At 48.2% G+C, this 22,355-nt stretch overlaps 1 protein-coding gene across 1 annotated transcript in view; it reads left to right on the top strand.

Annotated features, from left to right (window-relative positions):
• The first annotated feature begins 7,283 nt into the window (after positions 1–7,283).
• LOC135372645 (sperm-specific sodium:proton exchanger-like) overlaps positions 7,284–22,355 on the top strand; it is a 261,452-nt gene continuing 246,380 nt past the window's right edge. The window contains exons 1-4 of the mRNA XM_064606149.1: positions 7,284–7,370; positions 7,932–7,990; positions 9,299–9,550; positions 10,903–11,043. Coding sequence (XP_064462219.1) covers positions 7,369–7,370; positions 7,932–7,990; positions 9,299–9,550; positions 10,903–11,043 — 454 coding nt within the window. The 5' untranslated portion in view covers positions 7,284–7,368. The remainder of the gene's footprint in view (positions 7,371–7,931; positions 7,991–9,298; positions 9,551–10,902; positions 11,044–22,355) is intronic.

The following is a 22,355-nucleotide window of genomic DNA, read 5'->3' as shown; positions in this document are numbered from 1 at the left end:
CCATGGAGCCCAACAAGGGAACGTGTCCCACACGCTAACGCCTGCCTCTGCACTATACCCTAGTGCAGCTTCTGGAGAGTGAAAGGACTGCCCAAGGTTGACCCTTGCCGCCAAAGAAGGTGAAAAGAGGAAAAGGAAGATAGTGAAGGAGTGGAGAAAGAAAAAGTAATGAAGGGGGAGATGGCGACTAGCTGAATAATCCTGGCCGGGCCTTCCAGGACCACCCGACTATGGGAAGCAGGGGCCAAAGCGGTGTGTTGCTTTCCCGGAGGGGCCCCGAAGGGTCCTAAACAACCTCCGGGTCCACTCAACCGCCAGGATCCCCCTTTCCCCAGACACGGGAAAGCCACGCACAGCTATACGTGGGGATCTCCCTCCTGCGGCGACCCAACCGTGAGTGCAGGAGGGGGCTACTGCGGCTGCTGCCGGGCGATGGGGGCGCCAAGTTCCCGACGCCGGGTACGGCTGAGGTGGAGGGACCCACGATGATATGTCTTCGTGTGAATTTCGGGCACCTGGCAGATGAGGAAGAGTCGCAGCACTTCCTCCGGGCGGTAGAATGCAGGCGCTTCGAACGGGAACCGCTCCTCAAGGGTGAAACCACCTGAAGGGTTCCGGAATCGCAGATGGGGGGTCTCCCCGCAAAGGTCAAGCTTGGTCCCGCCAGCGCCGACGGGAGACGTAGCCGATACTGGCTTCTCCGAGGTCATCTAACATGGTCCGTTGTAACATGGTGGAGCGGCCGAGAAACGGAATGGACCAGAGCAGCCAGGACGGGCCGACCGGACAGGGGAGGCCTAGCGTACTGTCGGGGGGTCTGGTACCTCGGGCGAGGCCTGCGAAAAAAAAACGAGAAAAGGTCACCTCGGTTGTATACGTGGGCAAAGGTTGTAGCGGGTAATCCCGGGAACCCCGCGCTGGGCAATAGTCTCTTTGGGGTATGGTTGACCGGCCCTAGATGGACTTGAGGGAGAGTGGGCTTGCGATGCTGGATCGCAGTCCTCCTCCCACCTGCCGTTGTCTGAGATGTGCTGACGGAAGGTCTTCAAGTCTTGTACGTGGACGAGGCCCGTTTCCCGTTTTCACTGCAACGCTCGAACCTGTAAGTGACCTGAGTTAGCTGCGCGCTTACCCGATAAGGACCATCCTACCGATCAGCGAAAGACGCAGCAAAGCCTTTCGCTGCATCGCTAAGGGGATGTGTTCGCCTTAGAACCAGGTCTCCTATGCGATAAATGACCTTCCGTCGACCTTTGTTGTACTGGAGAGACTATTCTTGTCTTGCAACCTCAAGACACTCTCGTGCCAAACGAATGGCAGTAGAAATCCTTAGCGAAGATCATCAGCATACTTTACGTACGAACGACCAATCTGTGTGTGCCGTGTTCGCAATGTGTTTTCTAGGGGGAATACGATTTCCCGTCCGAAATTCAAAGAGGCCGGGGTAAATCCTGTTGACCTATTTTCTGTCATACGAGTGGCAAAGCCAAGCTTCGTAAGACGGGTGTCCCAGTCTTTATGCCGTTCGGTAAACGATTCCAACATCACCTTGATGTTGCGATTAACCCGCTCAGTTATGTTCGCCTGAGGGTGATATGGGGACCTCTTTACGTGACATATGCTCAACGCAGAGCAGCTATCGACAAACACTTTACATGTAAAGTACAAGATGTTATCCGTGAAGAGCTGGTCCGGGAATCCAAACCGGGAAAAAAACGTCCAGCAGTCTCTCCCAGATCCGAACGGACACCAACTTCTGCAGTGGGTAAAGCTCAACCCACTCTGTGAAGTGACCTGTAACAACTAACAGATACTGGTTACCGCGGGGACTTCTGGGATAAGGACCCATTACGTCACATGCGACTATCTGCCAAAGTTTCTGGCTAACAATCGGTTGCAGCAAGCCGGGAGGCTCCCTCCACGCGGCTTAGACTTCTGACATATTGGACAGCTCCGTGTATACCGCAAAACATCCTGTCTCATGCCTGGACAAGTCGCGATACGACACAACTTAGAATAAGTCTTGCTGCCGCTAACGTGACCCGACAATGCAGAATCATGGAAATATGTGAGGAATAACTTACGTAGCGTCCTTAAAACTACGATCCGAAAGGGGCTATCACTAACCTCCTCGTCGTCCGCCTGGGGAAGACCATCCTCGCTCAGTTGATAGGACTCGTACCTCTCCTCAGCGTCTTCCGTGTCTATACCGGGTTTGCCGTTTCCAGCCACCTTGACACACGCTGACAAAGGCCGTCGGTCTTCTGCGCTTCCAGGATGTCATCCGTGCTTACATCCTGTCCCCTCGAGAGCTCCGAGACGGTCTGGTTAACCGCGACCACTAGCTCCTCCGGAATAACGACGTCCTCAAGGGGCAACTGTGCTCGAGATAGCGCGTCTGCCGCCTTATTGGAGGTTCCCTTCCGGTATTTCACCGTGAAGTCATATCGGTGCAACGTTAAATCAGACCATGAGGACAGTGCCTGATGGTCAGTTTGAATAGTGAATTTCGCACCATCCAAATACATGTCGAACTTATGTAGTGCGAACATGATTGCGAGGCACTCATTCTCCATCACGCTATAATTGCGCTCGGGAGGCGTCAGCGTGCGGCTTGCAAATGCCTCGGAATGGAGGTCACCGTGGTGCTCTTGTAACAAGACTGCACCAAGGCCGTAATCCCTCGCACCTGTTTGATGTACAAATGGGCGGTTCAGGTCTGGGAGATGCAAGCGGGTTGTTTCTGCAATCGCTTTAGCGAGTGAGGTAAAGGCCTGCTCCCGCGCTTCACCCCACGACCATCGCGCTCACTTCCGCACAAGTCAAGTTAGCGGTTGCGTGAGGTCTGCGCATCGCGGTATAAATTCTCTATAGAAGCCAATCATTACCAGGAAACGCTGCAAGCTTTTAACATCCGCCGGGTGGGGGAACTCTAGGATAGCCTTTAGCTTCTCCTCGTTCGGCATGACCGTGCCGGACTCCACCTTGAACACGAGGAGATCGATGTTGTTGGTGGTCAACTGCATCTTCCGGGGATTGACAGCCAATCCTGCAGCTGGCATGCGTCCTAACACGGCTTTCAAATGAAAAAGGTGTCCCTGAAACGTACGTGAAAAAATTAGTACGTCATCTATGTACGCCATAACGAAAGTGTATTTCGCATCGCCAGGCACCTTCTCCATGACTCGGTGAAAACTAGCAGGTGAATTAGAGAGTCCGAAGGGTAGTCGTAGAAATTCAAATAATCCCCTGTGACAGGTAAATGCGTTTTCTCAATATCATCCGGTGCTATCGGGATCTGCAGGAATCCTCTACTGCAATCCAAAGTTGTAAACATGTGGGTGGATCCCAACGAATACATGATCGAGTCTATCGAGGGAAAAGAGTACGAATATCTTACCGTCACCTCGTTTAGTCGGCGGTAATCCACGCACAACCTTGCGGTTCTTTCCTTTTTCCATCCTTCCGAGAAAGCCCACGGGCTGCAGGAAGGTCTCACAGCAGCGGTCTCGATCATTTCATCCAGCGGAGCATCGAGGACCTTGCGCTGATGCACGCTCGAGGATTCCATCGCCAGGGCCTTGCGTCACCGGTTTCTTCCCGATGCTCCAATGCATGAGTTAGACCGCGTTTCTCTGTGAACGTACAGGAGAATGGCCGCAATGCTTTAGCAAGCATGCGTCGCAGGTCCGGGCTTCCTGGGAATCTTTTCAGGGCGTCCTCCAAGACAGCGTGTACGACCGTCGCTGTTAGGTGTTCTGCTCCGTAAAATAGCTCAACGGGCGTAGATTGTCCAGCTCCGGAATCCCGGGTCACCTCACCAGTCCGGTTCTGCTCTGTTCGCGCGGCGGCGTCCACCCAATGAAGGGGTAGAAAACACTGCTGCATGCATTCTGGTAGCCTCCGCGACGTAAGTCCAGGACGAGTCCCATACGAATAATGAGGTCCCGTCTCAGGATCATCAGTCCCGCCAATCCGGGCAGGTAGATTAAGCGTTATCTGACACGTTGTCCATCCACGGTCAAGGTGAGACGTACCGCTCCTCCGACTGGTACCACTACATCTGATGCAAGCCTTATGCAGGTCCCGGTTGTTCGTACGGAAATGTTCCATTCCCGGCGCCAATCGTGGATGGTGTCACCTATCAGGGATCAGCCGCTCCAGTGTCCACCAAAGCTGCAACGTCCTTACCCAGAACGCGCGCCACGATAAACGGTCCAATGTTGCATATGTCATCCTGCGCTCGACATGCGAGCGGGACCGAGGCCACTACGTTATCAGACTAGATAGCATGGTTAGAATCTGCTTTCTTCTTATCGACGTTTTCAGCAGCCGACGACAGAACTGAGTCATTGACAATTACCGCCGCCGGCCTTCCGGGTTTCCCTGCGGGGGTTTTCTGGGAGTGGTAGTGGTTTGTTGCGGATAGTTACGACGAAAATGACCGCGTTCGCCTCAACGGTGAGAACGGGGTTGTGTTCCTGTGTTATTACCTGCTCGCGAGTCGCGCCTGTCCTGCCGCGGTACATGACGTGCATCATCGGCTTCGCGCTCACGCGGCTCAGCTCGTGCCGATTTCGCTCGGTTCCTTTGCTCTTATCCAAAGGTGATGATGATAATTGGAGGTTTTTGGCGCAAAAGTCGTATGCAAAGGGAGCCAAAGAACGATATGCTGGTCCTGCGGACAAACCGCCGTGTGTTCCAACAGTCCCGTGGGGGTTTAGTTCCGCGTCTAGCGACTCTCTCGGTCCGTTCCATGCGCAGCGAGGCTCCAGTGTTTTCTGCGGCCTACGCGGTGGGCGGTACTGCAATTCCGCCAACAAATCTGCTTGGATGATACAGGCTTCCTTCGCAAGGTCTTCGAGCGAAGAAAAGCTTCGCCCCACAAATAAGGCATAAACCGCATTGGCATTAGCGAATGGCGCGGGCCACTTTCTCGCTTTCTGTCGCGAGCAGTTCAGCTCTGCGATACAGCTCTTGGATTGCCTGGGTATATTCCAACAGGCTCTCCTTCGCGTGCTGCGTTTGGGTCATGAGTGCTTCACGCATACGTATTACGTATCCGAGACAAAAATTCCTCACGAAACAGCCGCTTAAATTCAGTCACAGACGGAAATGCGGGTTGAGACCGGCGCCATACAGTAGCTGAGCTAACCTGCAGCGGGTAGTATCCGGCGCAGGACGCTTCGTCGGTTGCTCCAACGGCTGTCTGGTAAGCCTCCAAGTCCGCAAGAAAATCTTCGTCCGTCTTGGCGTCGCTGTAGCTCGAGAATGTCGGTACCGTCAGGGTCAGGCGTAGCGGAAGTTCCAAGGATGGCTGGGCTACTGGCGGGTCGTCCTCGTGGATGGGCTCGAGAGGCTTCTTGGGCGGCATGGCCAGCAGACCCACGCTCCAGAACTACGAACAAAACAGCAAAAGCGACAGCGATCGAAGGGCACGAGCGACAAGTGCTAACAAGACAATATCACTGCACTCGCTGTCTGTGCACCCCAGTGCGCGGCGACACTGGTTGGGCCCCACGTTGGGCACCATTTTGTGGGATTCCGCACCCCAAATCCCATTCGGGGTAGAGCTCAACCAGCCTTCAACGCAAATCGCTGCACCGAGAGACAGAGGCACGAGTGAACAAACACACTTTTAATGACTGACATGGAAAACTTCACATGGGAAACTTAATGTACTGTTTCCAGACGGTACAGCGCAGAATGAGACTGCCAGTTTGCCCTCTCCAGGCGAGATAACGGCGCCGTCGTGCGGTCCGTCATTCCACAATATATATAGTTTTAGTTATATCGGCACATACCAGCTTTATTTGAATTGGTAGAAGCCGCAGACTCTAATTTGGAGTAGATGTGCACGTAATGTAACTCAGCCTATTTGTGTGGCCACATGTTGGACGTGTCGCAGGGTAGGGCTGTGGTTCACCAGGGGTTTCGATCCAATCGCACACGGTGCTGGAAGCGATGTCTGCGGTAACGTATTGGCTTGCTGATCTCAAGACCGCGGGCTTGTTCGAGCTGTTTTATTCGTTTCTATTACTTTGAAATAAGTATATGAATGCAAAAGCACGGACTTCCAAGAGGGTCCATGCGGAATGAACCACATTATGCGGCCTGAATGATCCAGCATGTTTTACGGCACATTATCTCTCTGTGAGTCTATAATCTTAGTGCTGTCATTTTGCTCGATATTTCATACTTGCTTATTTCACAAATGAGTAGAAACGAAATGTTTTTCCTGGTTAACGTCAAGAGGGTGAAGCAATGCACAGTCCAGCTTGTTGAAACGTCGTCAAGAAAAATGATAACGAGTGGATCATCAAGCGCGATGTGCGACTAACTATTTAATACGTAATCTTACGGGCACAGTCTGCCCTTCTTCATACAAAAAGAACACGTATAACAACGATTATATAAGGAGTGGGAGTGAAAAGTAGCGGCAAGAGGAGGAACAAAGTAATAACAGAGAAGCAACACAATGTCACGAACAACAAAACAATAGGGTATACATTGGATAGACATCTGTCGCCAGGACCGTAGGAACAAATCTAAACCACTTGTTCCGTTTCCGTTTTCCGCGCTTGTCTGTTGAAAAAGAAGAATAAGAAAGAAACGGTTATATAGAAGTTGCTTACAGCTAATGTGACTGACGTGACCAAAATACTGTTGCATCCGAAAGTTGGATAGTGACATGTTATAAAACCGATGAACACCAAGATAATGACGGTAGCGGTTGAACATTTTTTTATAACTATCCAATGCTTAGGTATTGAGGAAGCATACTGCATTATTGTGCATCTATCAACCAACCACTTAATCAGATTGGTTAAGCAAATGTCAAATATTTACCACAATTTTACTGACTGTCAGAACAAACATCATCCTCTTATTCTTTGGTTCCTCCTCTCACCGATATCGCACTCCTTATATAAGCAATGTCTGCTGTTTGTTTTATTATTATTTTTTTCTGCAGAAGGGCAGGCTCAGCGCGAAAGGTTACGTGTTAAATATATATATTGCTTTGTGCTTCATTCTTCTGTCATTATATTCCTCGTTAGTCATATGAGCTATGAAGCCGATACATTTTTGTATATAACTGTCATCTATAATATTTCTTATATATGTTTTCAATGATCTTTCGATATTGGGAACTTTTTTGAGGATCGCCTATTGTGTTCACGGCGAGCTACAAAAATACAATGGTTTAGTCTACTCTGGGTTGTGTTAGGTTTCCGCCATGAGAAAATACACTTGTAACTGCTTGTAGTAAAAGAAGATGTTGACGCAATTTCACGTGTATTCGTGCGCATGAAATAGTGGTTTCGTTCCTTTTGTTGCCTGATCTGAGGGACATTTCTCGAATGCATCATGTGAGTAGTTTATGGGATTACATTTAGTTATTACTTATTTGTTTACTACATGTAGTGTTAACAGAGGAGTAGCTCTTAACCGTACCTGACTTCATGCCTTGATCTCTCATAAAATATTTCACAAATTTAATGCAAAACGTTTTTGCGCACTCATCTACAACTCAGGAGACACCAAGACAAAAATAGGAGGTGCTGACTGAGCTAATTCGAGTTAATGGAATGACAATACCATAACAACTTTATTGTGACGGTGATTGGAGTTCATCGCCATAGATGATACGCTACCCCATCCTATAGCAGACGCTGTCGCTACTACAACTTGAGTAAGAATGTTACGTAGCGTATTCCGTCTTTATTTTTTTACCGCAATTGTTCCTTCGCCAGTATTTTGTTGCGCGCCATTATAGTCGTCGTTCTACCTGTGCCCTCCACCATCGAATGGATGATCGATGTTACTTTTGCGAGGACCAGTAACGACCATTTATTCGCCCCATATGTGTGCCCATGTGTTTTCCGAGATTTTGTGCAGTCGACAATATGTGACATTTATATTCGTTGCAGGGTGCTTCAGCAAGACCAGCTCAATCTGTTGGTCATGTGCGTGGTCGTGGTTGCAGTTGGTAAGCGAGTGCAGCAGTCTAGGTTACATCACATGTAGTACTTGGGGCTCTCGAGTTCGCTTGCCCTTGCATTGGTTATACAGCTTCAGTGGTGTAGTTCCACGCGTGTTCATGCAAACACAAGTTAGCTACAGAAATGTTTCTCAGATCAGCTCACCTGGAGATCTAATTAATTGGTTCCGTTTTACATAGTTTTATGTAGATCAGTGGAGCGATGCTCTTTTTCACTCAGGTATCTGACTCTCACTAGCGTTGCCTTCCACATTGTTCACACATAGGAGTGACAGAAAATGCGGTGCAAGAGATGCATCGGTGCTCCTCCCCTGCTTGACGAAATTCACTGTATTGGATTACAGTCACTGGATTTAGGCACTTGAATCCTGGTAGTTGTACTGACTCGTTTTAGCGTCCCCAGCACTGGGGGGTTTTAGACTTTTTTATTTCGTTGGATTGGAACAGTGTGATTATGAGCTGGGGGGCTTTAAGTAAAATATCACGTTATCGTGTTATCACTGAGCGTCGACATGCTTTCATGTCGCCGTTAGAGTGAAGCATCGGTGGAACAAAGAGCCCGGGGCGAGAAAGTGCAAACAGAATTGAACCCATCTTCGACCCGTCGGAGTTTCTTAAATATGGTGTCAGTATGGTTGTTTATACCTCATTTATTTCAAATGTGAAAAGAAAACCAGATTGGTATGCTATTTTCATTCCCAGCAGCACGAGGGTGGATGGCCCATTACTTTGTGTGGGGCTTATGTAAGCCCACACACGCGATGTGTCAGCGACCACTTCTGCAGTTAGGGTGGACACCCCTATAGCTGAGGCTGGTAGTGTATTATATATGTATCTTAATGAATGCAACCCAAAACCGTCGTTGATCCCTGATCCTTATATATATTCATGCGTATGTCAGACATTAGTAGTCGTACCAGTTTTAAATCACCATGTTTGCTGTTGTTACTTCTCAACTTCAGAAAATCCAGAGCATTCCTGATGGGCATGGCATTTCCGGCAACGAAGGCTACGAAGCTAATAAAATAAGAAAGAGGAAAAGTAGATTTTATGTTCATGCATGACATGCGAAGTTACGTCCTTGGTTCCGTATGAACCGTTGATTGAGTCTGGTATCGGTATTTTTAACGGTTCATTTCAGGTACAGCTCCAAAATGGCACCGACTGTCTCGTTTCAGTTCAGTTCCAGGTGAAAGAAAAATAACGGTTAACGGTCTTCCGGTTAGATTTCGGTTCGACTCTCTCGTCGGCACGATCGCACCGCAATTAAAATGTGACCTCTCTTCGCTCATGCAGGTGCCTGCCAACTATCGCGGCCGTTGTCCCGCGTGCCCAAAGTGTTCTTGAGCTCAGGACTCGGCTTATTGCTTGGCCTCGCCCTAAGCACGGATCGAAGCGTTCGTCTGCTGCGTGTCGCGGACAGCACAATGCCCATGTACGTGAGCATGTACATGCCAGCTGTGGCGTATACGGTGACCATCCAAATGTCCTACCACGTCTTCTGTTGCTGTGTCGCCACCTGTTGTATCCTGGGGGCCGCGGGTTTAGGTGAGAGGGGTTTTCTTCTCAGGGGCCACGATCGCTCTGTTATGTGGTAACGGCTCGGAAAAAATGGGTATCTCCTGAATCTTGTGACCCTTCCTTCCTACGCCTTTATTCGCGGTGAGGGCAATTAGAATACGCTCAACATTTAAAGATACGAAAACGCGGGCTCTTACTACTCCTCACGAGTCCAAGTATCTGTAACGTCTAAGTGTAAGAATTCTTCTGGTTGGTTGCAAGGTTTTACGTACGTAATTGGAGATGCCGTCTGTCTAAAACAGACCCGTTATAAATACTCTCAGCTCCCGAATTCCAGAACTTGGCGGCAGCGCAGGACCCGCTAGTGCGGTTACCCAACTGTGTTAATCTCTATCTATTTCTAGGAGCATAGGAAGTGTTGCTTAAATGCCACTACGGACTAAGTGTATGACCAAAGTTATGTTACTGAAAGTCTTCTTGTCTCACTCAGCATTCATGCATACTATTTTGTCTCTACGTCTCGCGAAAGTTAGAGCAAACTAATTTTTATTTTTGAGAGCTGTGACATCACGTTAGCTCCGACAGATCGCCCGGCTCTCACCTGGCAAAGTAGTAGCCAGGTTCGCCTACTTTCGCGTCGTACCTTCGCGTCTTCCGAGGAGGCTCTTTTTGAATTCCGTTAGTGGAGCCCCAGCTCTATCACGTGACATATCCTCCGTCCTTCGAAAACGTACAGGGAGGGGAAGACATGCCTTCAATTTTTTCTCCCTTTCAATGTTTGGATCACCGCCACGTGACTTCTACGCTATGTGACTCTCCCCGGACTACGGCCTCCTTGGAAGGAGACGAGCGCTCTTTCCAAAACATGACATCACTGCAATTTGTGGGCAACATATGACGTTGCTTCTCGCGTCATCGAAACTAGTGGAGGTCACCACACCTTAAAAATCTGATAGAAATGCACAACGTTCGCAAACAGGATTGAAATTTCGCGTATAGAATCCTTGAGGTACCTTCTTGATGGCACTGGTTTTTATTCAGCATCGTGCGTAGTTGCCGTACTTGCCGCCACATCTCAAGCCAGGAGCCGAGCCGGGCACCGTGAGAGTTCCATGTGTTCTGCCACGATTTGACATCGGTTCTCTCCCGACCAAAGAACTTGTCCCCTTGTGAGATTTTCCTCCCAGATACTCCCCCGCCAGGAGTGCAACCTGCATCGGCATTACGACTCGGCATTACGCTGTAAGACGTTGGAGATATGGTGATGGCTTTACGCGAGCTATGCAGGAAAAATTAATCAAACTGTAGTTAATGCGACGAGTATAGTGTGTACCTCGATGTTCTAGGTTTTCCTAACTATACCAACGCTTGTGTTTCAGCTATTTCCACCCTCCTCTCCGGCACCTTGATGTATTTCACTCGAACCTCTCTCGCCGATATGAAAGACGCACTCTTCGCGGGCTCCTTGCTATCCTTCCAGGAGCCCACAGTCATCACCGATATCATATCCCCTTCGCCATGTACGTTAGCACCTTCAAGCTGGTTTACAATTTCCAAACAAGATCCATTTTGTTAGAACGGCTTCGAGTGTACGTGCAACGAGTTCAGGGGACTCTTAGAAGCGCAGCCGTGCTGTACAGAGTTGGAAGCCGTTTGCACAAGGACAACCACAACTGAGCCCGAATATAATCGTCACCTAGTTTAGGCTGTTTCGCTGGGTATAATATTGTATCAAGAATCCTGAGCTCTGCAATAAAAGTTGTGGTTCCAGTTGTGGTCGTCCCTGTCGCTAAACCTAAGTGAAATACAGCGAAAAAAAGGAACGAATCTCTCGCAGTTGTTGCTGAGATGTGTGAAGCCACTGAATAGATATACAACGTGGAAGCAAGCAGCACGAGGCAAGTCACCTGGTATAATCGTGATGAAGATAGCATTTCCTTGAGCCTGATGAACCGGGAAGAGTCGTCTTTGTCTTCTTCCTTGTTCGCGGTGTCCCCCTCCTCTGGCTTCAGGAAATACCTTCATCGAGGTGATGCACGTATTTGCATCTTTCCATGTCCCGTGCCAAACTTTCTTTTTCTGAGAAAATTTCACTTTACAAGTGTCGTTGAAATTACCCATACAGTGCTATAAAAAGCAGACACGCCGAGGCACTTTCCGGTTGTCATGACCCTAGTTTCTTGCTGCCAGACCATCTTAGCAAAGTCACCACAACGCAATCACGAATACAGCAAGAGTCGATTAATGTGGGCTAGCTGAATTAAGCTTTGAAATCGGTTTACGCATTGACGAATTATTCTTCACGTACTGTCACAGCATCGCTAGACCCGCTTGAGTGTGTTAGCTAGAGCTGTACAATACATATTTTGCACTGGATATAGAACAAAAAAATGACATCACTTTAGTAGTAACAACTAAGGGACCAGTAGAGAAGTGTGAGCGAAGTATTGGCTGCTAACGACCTGGGGCTTTATCTTCGCTGTATCGGCGAATTTTCCACATAACTAAGGGTTTTGAAGTTGAGGTTTAAGGGCCTAATAGTTATATTTTAATGTCGGTTACGTGAACTTGGGAAGCATCGGTTCGTTGCTGATAGAGGGGATGGTGCTGAAGACAGGGAGGTGGTGGGTTCGGATCTTACCACCGGTCGTCCTGTTTTCGTTCATTGCCTCAGTTGCTTCGCGGTGCTGACGCCAATAAAAGGTAGCGGTCCACAAGAAAATGTAGGGGTACTGTCATATTTGCGTGTAATGACTAGCAGATATCGATAAATATAAGAGCACAACTGCAACGAGTTATGATGTAGTGCTGTAACATAACGCACTATGCGGTTGGGTGGGTTGTTGCAGCAGGAGCACCTTATGTAGCGCATACAAAACAGAGGTGACACAAACCCACAATTGCTGTAACATCGTGCATCGTGCGGGTGCATCGTGCACCCTATATCCGTGCACCGTGCGGGTACATCGTGCACTATAGCATCGTGCGGGTGCTTTTCGCAAAACCGCCATCCTGTCGTGGTCATACGTCAAAGCCAACGTGATTTTGAGGTCATGTGAATTTGTTTATACGTAGTTTCAGCGCTTGCCGACACCAGACCTGAATTGAACGTATTTTGCCAGCGTAAACTACACAGTCCTTCTTACGCGAGGCGGTAGCCCATTTCTCCTTATTTTAAATACACTGCATCTGCTCAGCGTGTCTTGAAGGGACTTTGAGATTTCCCGACACCCCGTTTTTCCTTTTGCTCTTTTTTTTGCTGGAAACTGCTCTCCCTGTCGAGAAATTAACATGCTAGAAATTTTTCCGGGAGGTATTTCTTTATTCTTTAAAAAGCGGGCGGTTTATGTTTCTCCTCCGTATTCCTCCGCTCTAGCGCACCTATTGTTCCATGCCTTGACGTGCACACACGTCACTCCTTACGTCGCCGCTGTTGCGCAATACTTTCTGTTGCCGGCGGCCGCTCTCGCACCAAGGCAACCAAGGTTGTAGTCGCACCAGCGTCCCAGCGTTTCCTTGTGGGCAGGCAGTACACCATAATAACTGCTCTTGCGTGTGGAGTGCTGCCGTGGCCTTGGCTTGTGATACAAGCGAGTTGTACTTCGTGTCCGAATGGAACCGTCCTCTGCTCGGCGGACGATGACAGCAAGTAATAAAAGCTCCTACCTACGCGTCAATCAATGAGCTGCTGCCGGTCCTGCTCATCGAGACCTAGCTGCGCAGGGATTCATTGCAACATTGTGACCTGCTGGAATACCTATTGAAATTGGCTGGTAGTTACCTGGAGTTGAAAATTTTATATTTACGTGTCGGCATATGAGTTTGGGTTTGATTATAAAACACCAAAGCAAGCGTAAATAAGCTGAATTTTCTGTTTGAAAACAAATACACGTGTATTTGTTTTTGGAAACAAAGGGCCTCTTTGCACACCCGAATGTGCCCAGAGGCCGTGTCGCAAGCCATTCGTTGTGCCATTCAGGACCCGGTGGCCCTGTAACAAGCCGCGTAGGTCATTCTCCAGTAATTAACCAGCTTAGGGCATTACTTGAGCGAGCAGAAGGAACGGCTCATCGAACAGGGCAACTTCCTGACATTGAAGCATACAGCCGGATGAATGCTACAGTAACACGACAATTTGACGAAGGTCAGTTCAGGGGGTACCTTGACTCCAGCGATATTCTTGAAGTCCACATCGTACTGTGTCTGGAACCACCCTTCATTTCCAGAAAATTGCCCCGTAAATTAACCATCCCGAAACACACATGGGGGCCGCCATTTTTATGACGGAATTGGTTTAAGCGGTCTATACCGCTGACGTATGTGATATCAGTGTTCTTCAGACATCACTCCCTCTCTACGAGGCATACGCGAATGGTAAACAAGCGATAGTGGCAGGGAGCGTCTGCTCGATCGACGTAGGCTCGTTGGTCGCAGTGTTTTTCTATTTGTGGGATGATTTGCAAATACCAAGGCACGTTGTTGATACAACAGTGCGCTTAGGATACGTGCAATTATGCTGTCGCGTTTCCGGCCTGCGGCTAACTGGCGAAGAGTACCTTGAACATATCATGTATTATCAAGCGAGCTGTGCTACTCCTACATACGAAAGATATAGTTGTTGGAGTTGTAGTTATCTTTGATAAAGTAAGTCAATTATTTGTTTAATTGCGAGACTTCATTATCGTATCGTAACCGCTGCATCACTTGCTGCGTGCGAAGTCACACACTACGCACATGTCTCGCTCTCGAACGGCTGTCGTTTGACGTTCCAGGAATAAGTAAGCTGCTTTAAGGGCATTATAAATAATCGTGTGAAGGAGTCGTACTTGGCAACGATATGGTGTCGTATACACACTGGAAGTACGTACGTAAGAATTAGGCATGAATGACAACGCTAGCGACAGATTCCTGATTAACCTATTTGCCGAAATTATGCATTGTGAAGAGAGCAAGCACCAGGTACAATAACAAACAAGATACTTACGTACATGAGGGCATACATGGCTTTTGAGAGCTCAAGAGCAAGACGAAACGACAGAAGAAAAAACAAAGTCATAATACCTGGCACAGTAAAAATACACAGTGAAAGTGTAATTACCAATGACATCTGTGCTAGAGCACTGCACGGGCCCGGGCCCCCGACCCGGTCCGGGCCCGACCCGGCCCGCGGGCCGGGCTGGGCTTGTTATTGGCTGTGTGCTCCGGGCCGGGCCGAGCCCGGGCCGACAAAATACGCCAGCACCGCGGGCCGGGCCATTAAAATACGCCACCACCGCGGGCCGGGCCGACAAATATGTTCCCGAGAGTCAGGCCCGGCCGGGCCACGCAGCTAATTCCACACATTGGAGATGCATTAGTTCATATCATCATGCGCTTGCGTCATTCCTGTGCATATTTTGCAAAGACAAGCAAAGGGTACTGCATTATGCATATGATTCGACCCTCTAGAACATTCTCCAAGCCACTTTACATTGCTCCTCACTACTCACATATTTCAAAATCACTTTGGCAAAGCTTGGTTAGAGGGATAGGGACTGGGAGAAGCAGTTTGTCGACAGCATGCTCTATCTCCGCAAAATCTTGACAGTGTAACGATAACGCCCCGTGCGTTCTGGATTTGATTTGGTCTCGTGCGGTTACGGTGTTAAACCGCCATCACTTGTATGTTTGTCTTCTCTCCTTATAAATTTACTTATAAATTTGTTTGATAATCGCCAGAAACGCGTACGTCGCGGCTGGAAATACTAGGCCGGGATCTACTCGCCGGGTCACCGGGCCGGGCCGGGCCGGGCTCTATTTGCTTAGACGCCGGGCCGGGCTCTAGTCACTGGGTCTAGTCACTAGCCGGGCCGGGCCGGGCCGCATAAAAATATGAAGGCCCGGGCCCGGGTCGGGCCGGGCCATTTTTCGATGCGCCCGGGCCGGGTCGGGCCCGGAAAAGTCGGCCCGTGCAGTGCTCTAATCTGTGCATCTCACTTCTGCTGGTTCACAAGATCAATGCAGTCAAGCCGCAACACATTAATCAACCACACACACACACACACACACAAATGACGAGTTGCTTCCCAGCAAACCATATACATGTCAGGTACATCCCGGCGCTGTCACAAATTGGATGTTCGGATATCCATGGGAGCTCCACAGAGAGCCCGTTTACGTAGAAAGTACATCCATGCGACTGCCACATCCCTCCTGTTTTCATACCCTAGAACCGTCGCATAGACGTCTATTTTTTATATTTAGGTGTTCAGGAGATATTTGTGTTGAATGAATTTGAAATTGATAGTGATTGATTGCTATAGCAAATGAATACCGCACAAACAAAAAGGCATCACCTTCCAGCCATAATCCAAGACCAATGCAGACAGCGCGTTAACAAACGTGCTTTCGCCTTTCGCCATATGAGAGGCAGGATCCCTTTTTGGCCTCAAGCGATACCAGAGCGGCATATACTGAAATTCAAAGTGTTGGAGTACGTTCATCAAGTGTAGCGTGGCGTATCACGTTGGCAAACGTGACAACGTCTTTGCAGTTAACTAGTGAGCCTGCAACCGACGTCAGCGTATACCTATGAACGTTCCTGACGCCCCATCCTGGCTCAACTCAACTCAACTCATCTCAAGCCTACCATCTATAATGTGAACACTTGGTAAATAAGGTAGTAAACCCAAAGTTTGCTTATGTCATGCCACTATCGGTCACGTGTCCTAGATGTCTCCGAAAAATAACGCGCGCTTACTCCTTTCTTTTTACATCTACCACAAGTCCAAGAGATATAGGAAGTGATACACTTTTCGAAGCCGCATTGTGGACGTACAGGTAACCTCGCATAGACGTCGCGGACGTATGCGACGTGTGCGACCTTTGTGGGACGTACCTGGGATATTTGCGGTTTACTTGGTTGCATACATCACCTGGCCGTGTTATTATTACGTCTAGCTCTGGATATTGGTTTCAGCAGACAGGTTACTTCTAGTACGAATGCACATTTCCACACATCCCAACAGTAGTTTCACACATAACACGTAATTCCTAATAACTCATGATTAATATCACGTAAGCTCATAGAACTGCCTGACTGATAACTGAGAACTGACTGATAAATGGACACTGCAAGATTAACAAATCGTCAATGCAGTTGAGGTGTTCTGTGGTCAGTCTTATAGCCAAAATGAGGTCATACCCCACTAACCACTGCGAGGGGTTGCAACACCATCATCTAACGTAAACGTAAGAGAATCCTCTTTTGTACCAATTGTACAACCAAGATTGGTATAGAACTGTATAAAATGGGCACCGTTAGTACCGAAACTCCTGTAGCTGTAATGTCACAGCCCCAACAGCAACCAATGGGATTTGTTATAGCTCAGAGGTCTGGTGGCATCTGTTCGAGGGTTTTTATCTTGTGAAGTATGACACGTATCAAAAATAATACTTTTTTGTCACTTCATAACCACGACCCACCTCCGATATTTTTAGCGCTTCGTCTTCGTCTAGGCACGCGACTAACGAAAGAAAATTGATGCCGTCGACATGTGGGATGCCCAACATACAGTTCTATGCCGGTTCCAGTGGTTTCGGTTTTGTTTCCGAGCCGCACGAGCACTTTTTCTGACCTGTCCAATTTTGACGACGCCAGACATAAAATCGATAATGCTTCGCAAAGTAGCATTCTCTATATATACCGATGACGTTGCCCTTTGGACAGTAGGCACGTCACAACCAGCCATTTCAGCGCCATTTGCAGCTAGCCTTAAATAGCCTCACGCGACTTGGAATGGACATTTCGCCCGTAAAGTGCGTCCAGCTCCCTTTCACAAGGCAAACAAGCTCCAGCCTGTACGTTCCCACCGCTTCTTTGGTAAGGTCATAGACTCGGCCCTGCGGTGGGCTCGCCACATTAAGCGCCTTGTAACCAATGTGCAGAGAGGGCTTTCTGCTATTCAACATCTTTTTGGCTTAGGTTGGGGCCGTGATCAGTGCCGCCTTCTAGCCGTTCACGCGGCTTTGGTGAGGGCGACTGTGCTTTTCAGCTTCCGAATCTTGCACAGGATTTCCAAAACGTCACTAAATACCCTTCGGACACTGTCTGCCTTCGTCGCTGCCTTGGGGTTCCAAGAAGGCTGAAACGCGGCAAGTCCTTGCTGAAGCTGGTGAAATCCCATGAAGCTTCTCTGCGAGCGTGAAACGGTTCGATCTTTCCTAGGTTTGCGTGCGCATATTCTCCGTCACCCACTCCTCAAGAAAATACGAAAATTCGATACCGTCCTGAAAGTCATTTCCATCGCGTAACGCAGAGGACACGCCATGCTCTGACTGGCTTCATAGCTAAGGACGTCACACATTCGGAAGCCCCGTGGTTTCTGCCTGTACCACCGATCATCGTACGTCTTCCTGACTTCCAGGAACGAATAGATCAGGTTCCCCCTCAAGTCCATTGCGTCCATTTTTATGCCCTGGTAGACGCGAAGTTTTCTACCTCTACCGCAGCATACATCGATGGCGCATCTCGACATGGCAAGATTTAATACGTAAAGGCTGAAGCGGTCTCACTCAGTATGGTGCCGATCCCCCCGTAGATGTTCTCTGTGATGAGTTGGTGTTGTCACAGATGCGGCATCATCTACGCGTCCCTGCATCCGCGGCAGCCATCGCGCAAAAAAAAAGTCCGCGTACAAATAATGACCTGCGCAGCGCGATTGCTGCACGGCTGCGGTTGGCACTGGCTCAAAATCTCGTGCTCACGAGTCTGCTATCCGTGCGGTGTGAGAGGTATCGACGTCGTTGTAGTGTCCGCGTCGTGGAGAACGGAATCAGCCTATCAATCCTTGTGCTGGTCATTCTTTTCTGGTTCCTTTGTATCGCTATAGTGTGAGTACTCGGCTGACGCGAACAAAAATATCGCCGACTGGCAATGTTCAACAGAAATCAGTGTTGCGTCCTCGTACTGTGACACAGCCTTTCGAATTACTTATTGTTTACCTACCCATGTAGCCAAAGGTGGCATAATAAATGTCTAATCGACGTCTAAATTGAGACGACTGAGAGGTCTACTAGATGTCTCCGAATAGCCTTAATGTCTGGGGGGAGTTCCTCAAGCCGTCCTCGAGCATAGCTAAGGTTACGCCACCTTGACGTCTCAACTTCGACATCCAACGTCTTGACGTAACCAAACTTTAGACCTTTTATATAGCAGACTGAGGCGGCTTCTAGCACTGTACTACCTCTTAATTAGCCATATTGTTTAGAATTATACCTTCATTAGCCCTTACTTAGACTGCACCTAACAGCTTTTCTGTACGTGTGTACTGTTTCAGGAATGTGTGCTGTGCATGTAAAAATGACATGCAATAGCTCACACATGAAGCACATTTTGACAAAACAAACATTTTGGCTGTGCTTCTGTAAAGCGATTACAACAGTGCAAAACTGTGCACTTTACGTTCGCGCAGCATTGCGACAAGACAATAATGATACAGGCGCTTATCAAGGGCTAGATAATGAATAGATAGTAATGTCTATAATATCACAACACATTGTTGAACTTCTAGAAATAATATTGAAATACTAAACTCCAGTTACTGATGTTTCCTGATGATACATATTCAACTCCCGTAGGGTGACGCTGAGTCCTCACTCAAAATATCAAGTTCAAATTAACTTACGAACAAATTTCAATAGATACTGAGCGCCCCAAAAAAGCTATCGAATGTACTACTTTTTGGTAGCATGCTTGCATGCATACAAAGTGATATACGGAAAGCCTTTGGCCAGACAGCAAATTAATAATGCTATGTTCATGACACCACAGTCTAATATTCGTCAGTTGAACATTGTTATGTTGAGCTGACAAATGCTGCACTAATGTGAAACAACCCTATCAAAAACGACACCAAGCAACCTTTATTCAACGTCCTGGTCGTACACCTGTCAACCTGACGAACTCAAAATGCGTGAGACTGCCTGCTGTGCGACTGGGAAGCGGCGACACATTACTCTCGTGCATTTGAAATACTACTGCCACTGTATTGCAATTCCTCTGTCATAAGTGGTCACTATCGGGTGGAGCTGCGACGCGCTATCGTTGCTTCCGTCAACCGCAATTGCGAAGGGTCATCATTTCAGGACATTCCATTTTGTGCAGCGTCACCCATCTCAATGATGATGGCAGTGGTCTTTGTTCTTTCACACAGGTAGCCCGTCGCTCCGTCACTTTTTGGGGACATCCTCTGGAACAGCGATCACACGTAGTCCCTTACGCTCTGCGGCTGGTCGTGCTCAGCCAGCAAACCTGTGAAAAGACACTTGGCATGTATGAGGTACACGTACAAACATTTCTTCTGTTTCGAGAGCTCGATCGGAGGACGGAGACGATCGGAGACGAAACTACTCTGCCAGGGTAGACTACCGATAGCAAGATAGCACGTCTTTTCTAGAAACACTGACACAACAAAACACGTTATCTGCAGCCAGCTCCAGCCATGGATGGCCATGCCGTGAAACACGTGTTGTGGGCTGTCTAATTCTTTAGGAATACGTTCGCACAGCTCTTAAAGAAAATTAGAGAAGAAAAGGCCAGGTCCCAAGTTTTCCGGGAGTTTGGAGGGCGCGTCCGTACACTCTAAACCCAGTGACGGATAGCTGGGTGGCGTCTGATGAACTGGCACATTTTTTTTTTAAAATGTGCCACATGACTTCAAGGGGCACGCGGTGCCTGCGAAAGCTGCAGGTGCCATGTGCCCCCTGAAGCAACTGGTACGACACCCCTGCTGACGCCAGGAGCCACAGTGTACCGGACGTATCGAAGGGTTACTTGTACTCACTAATACGCGAAACACATTGCACCTCTCGAGTTCCCTAACAGAAAAATTACCTCCACGCTTCGCAAAAAAAGAAAAAGCAAGGAAGAAAATGCCCCAAGCACATCGAACATGAAACACCAAATTTTATTGGCTTGCACATGCCTTTAAAATAAATTCCAGTACATCATCGTTTGCCGAATGGAAAGCATACACGGTTCACTAATCCCAACAAACACATATGGAGCACACGTTGCACGGACACACAACCCATCCGATACACCAGGCAGTCCTCCAAACGCCGAACACAGAATCCTCGAAACTTCGAACGGGCTGGCACTGAAAGCTCAATGAAGATCCTTAGTGACGAACACGACGGTTCCTCAAACGAAATGGCCGAGGAACAATTGTCCAACAAGTGGCAATGGGCGATTTCATTCAGATTCAGGCAGGGCCCTAACCTTTGGGTCTCCGATTTTTTCCGTTATTTTTTATGAGATAGCCCCACCTGTGGCATGAACACTGGCGTTGGTCCCAGGTTCCGAGACGACGTGGTAGGCGAGATATAAAATCAAGAGCGTCAGAGGTGAAAACAACGGCTGTGCTCCTAAGCGATTTGTGCCCACTTTGAAGCGATCTACTCCGGCGTCTGTAACTACCACAGCCTCCAGTCTTCCGCAACCTATTCACCATGTCATTGGCTCTGGGGCTGATTAATAATTATTGTCTCCGACGAGCGAAACCTTTTGTAAAAAATCCTAGAAAAGCCATCCCTACCGAATTTTACGCACTTTTTGTTCCCATATATCTACGTTCGTGATTTTAGCAAAACAATGAGCTACAAGTTAAACGAAAGCCTAATTTTCGCTCTGTTCAACGATGTGCAGCACAATTCTCTATCCTGTTTCGTTTCGATAAAATTTGCGCCGCAGCTGTCAGAGGTACGAAAATTTTGTCAAAGTTCGCGAGGCGCGTGCGTAAAAAGGCCATGATGGATTTGTAAAAAAAAAAATTCTGGTTCACGACGAATGCCTTAGCTTTCTTTTGACATACAATTCATGGTTGCTAAAAGCTTGGTGACTGAGCTACAGCGCTCATAAACTGCCATACTTCGCCACGCACGACGGACCGGCGTACTTCGCAGTCACTTGCAGTTTTCAAGCATGTGCATTCACCCCAAGTTTATAAAAGCTGGTGCATGAGCCACAATACACCTACCAGTCCATAACGAATATATATTCACTTCAGAAGCATTCCACTTTGCAAACAATAAAAATAAAGAAAGGAGGGAAAGAAACGAACAAGTCGAATGGGGTGAATACGAGCACGTATGCGGGCTCGTATTGTCTGATTTTTTTTTTCTTTTTTTTTGTCTTGGGATGCACGCAGCACAACCTTTAAGGAAGCCCGAATAAGAAAGATGTCATTCACATACGGCAGGACGGGGAAAAGCAAGCAGTTGTGAAGCGATTCATGACGAGATCCATAAGAGAAACGTACCACATGTTCAAAAACGACCACCCGGATATAAAGCTAGGATTCACGAAGTTTTACACACTTCGGCCGAAATGGGTTCGTGTGACACCCCATCAGTTTCAGTGTGTTTGCACGTACTGTGCCAACTTCGAACTTGTCGTTATTGCCGTGAACACAATCTCTGCACGTGATCTGTGTAAAGACTGCATTAAACTAATGTGTTTATGTGACCCACCAAGTGAAGCATGCCTGTTCCAGGAGTGCCAAGCATGCGCCGGAGCTAAAAAGTTAACAGTGAAGACTTTACAAATAAGTGCTGAAGATGAAGTTGTTCTCGCGTTGTGGGAGTCCGGCGACCTCATAAGAAAAACGATGAGCGGTCGCGCATTCGTCAAGGAGCTCCGCAAGGGGGTTGCACTCTTCATAAAGCACGACCACATTCGCAACATTCAGAGCAAGGCCATTTGGAATGAGAAATCTTTCCTGAGGCTTCGACACACTGTCCTTCACTTCGATTTTGCGGAGAACTGGACGATTAATTTGCCTTATGAAGTCCA

This window comes from Ornithodoros turicata, unplaced genomic scaffold (assembly GCF_037126465.1).
Source record: "Ornithodoros turicata isolate Travis unplaced genomic scaffold, ASM3712646v1 Chromosome16, whole genome shotgun sequence".
Lineage (NCBI taxonomy): Eukaryota > Metazoa > Arthropoda > Arachnida > Ixodida > Argasidae > Ornithodoros > Ornithodoros turicata.
This window is presented reverse-complemented; position numbering and strand designations above follow the sequence as displayed.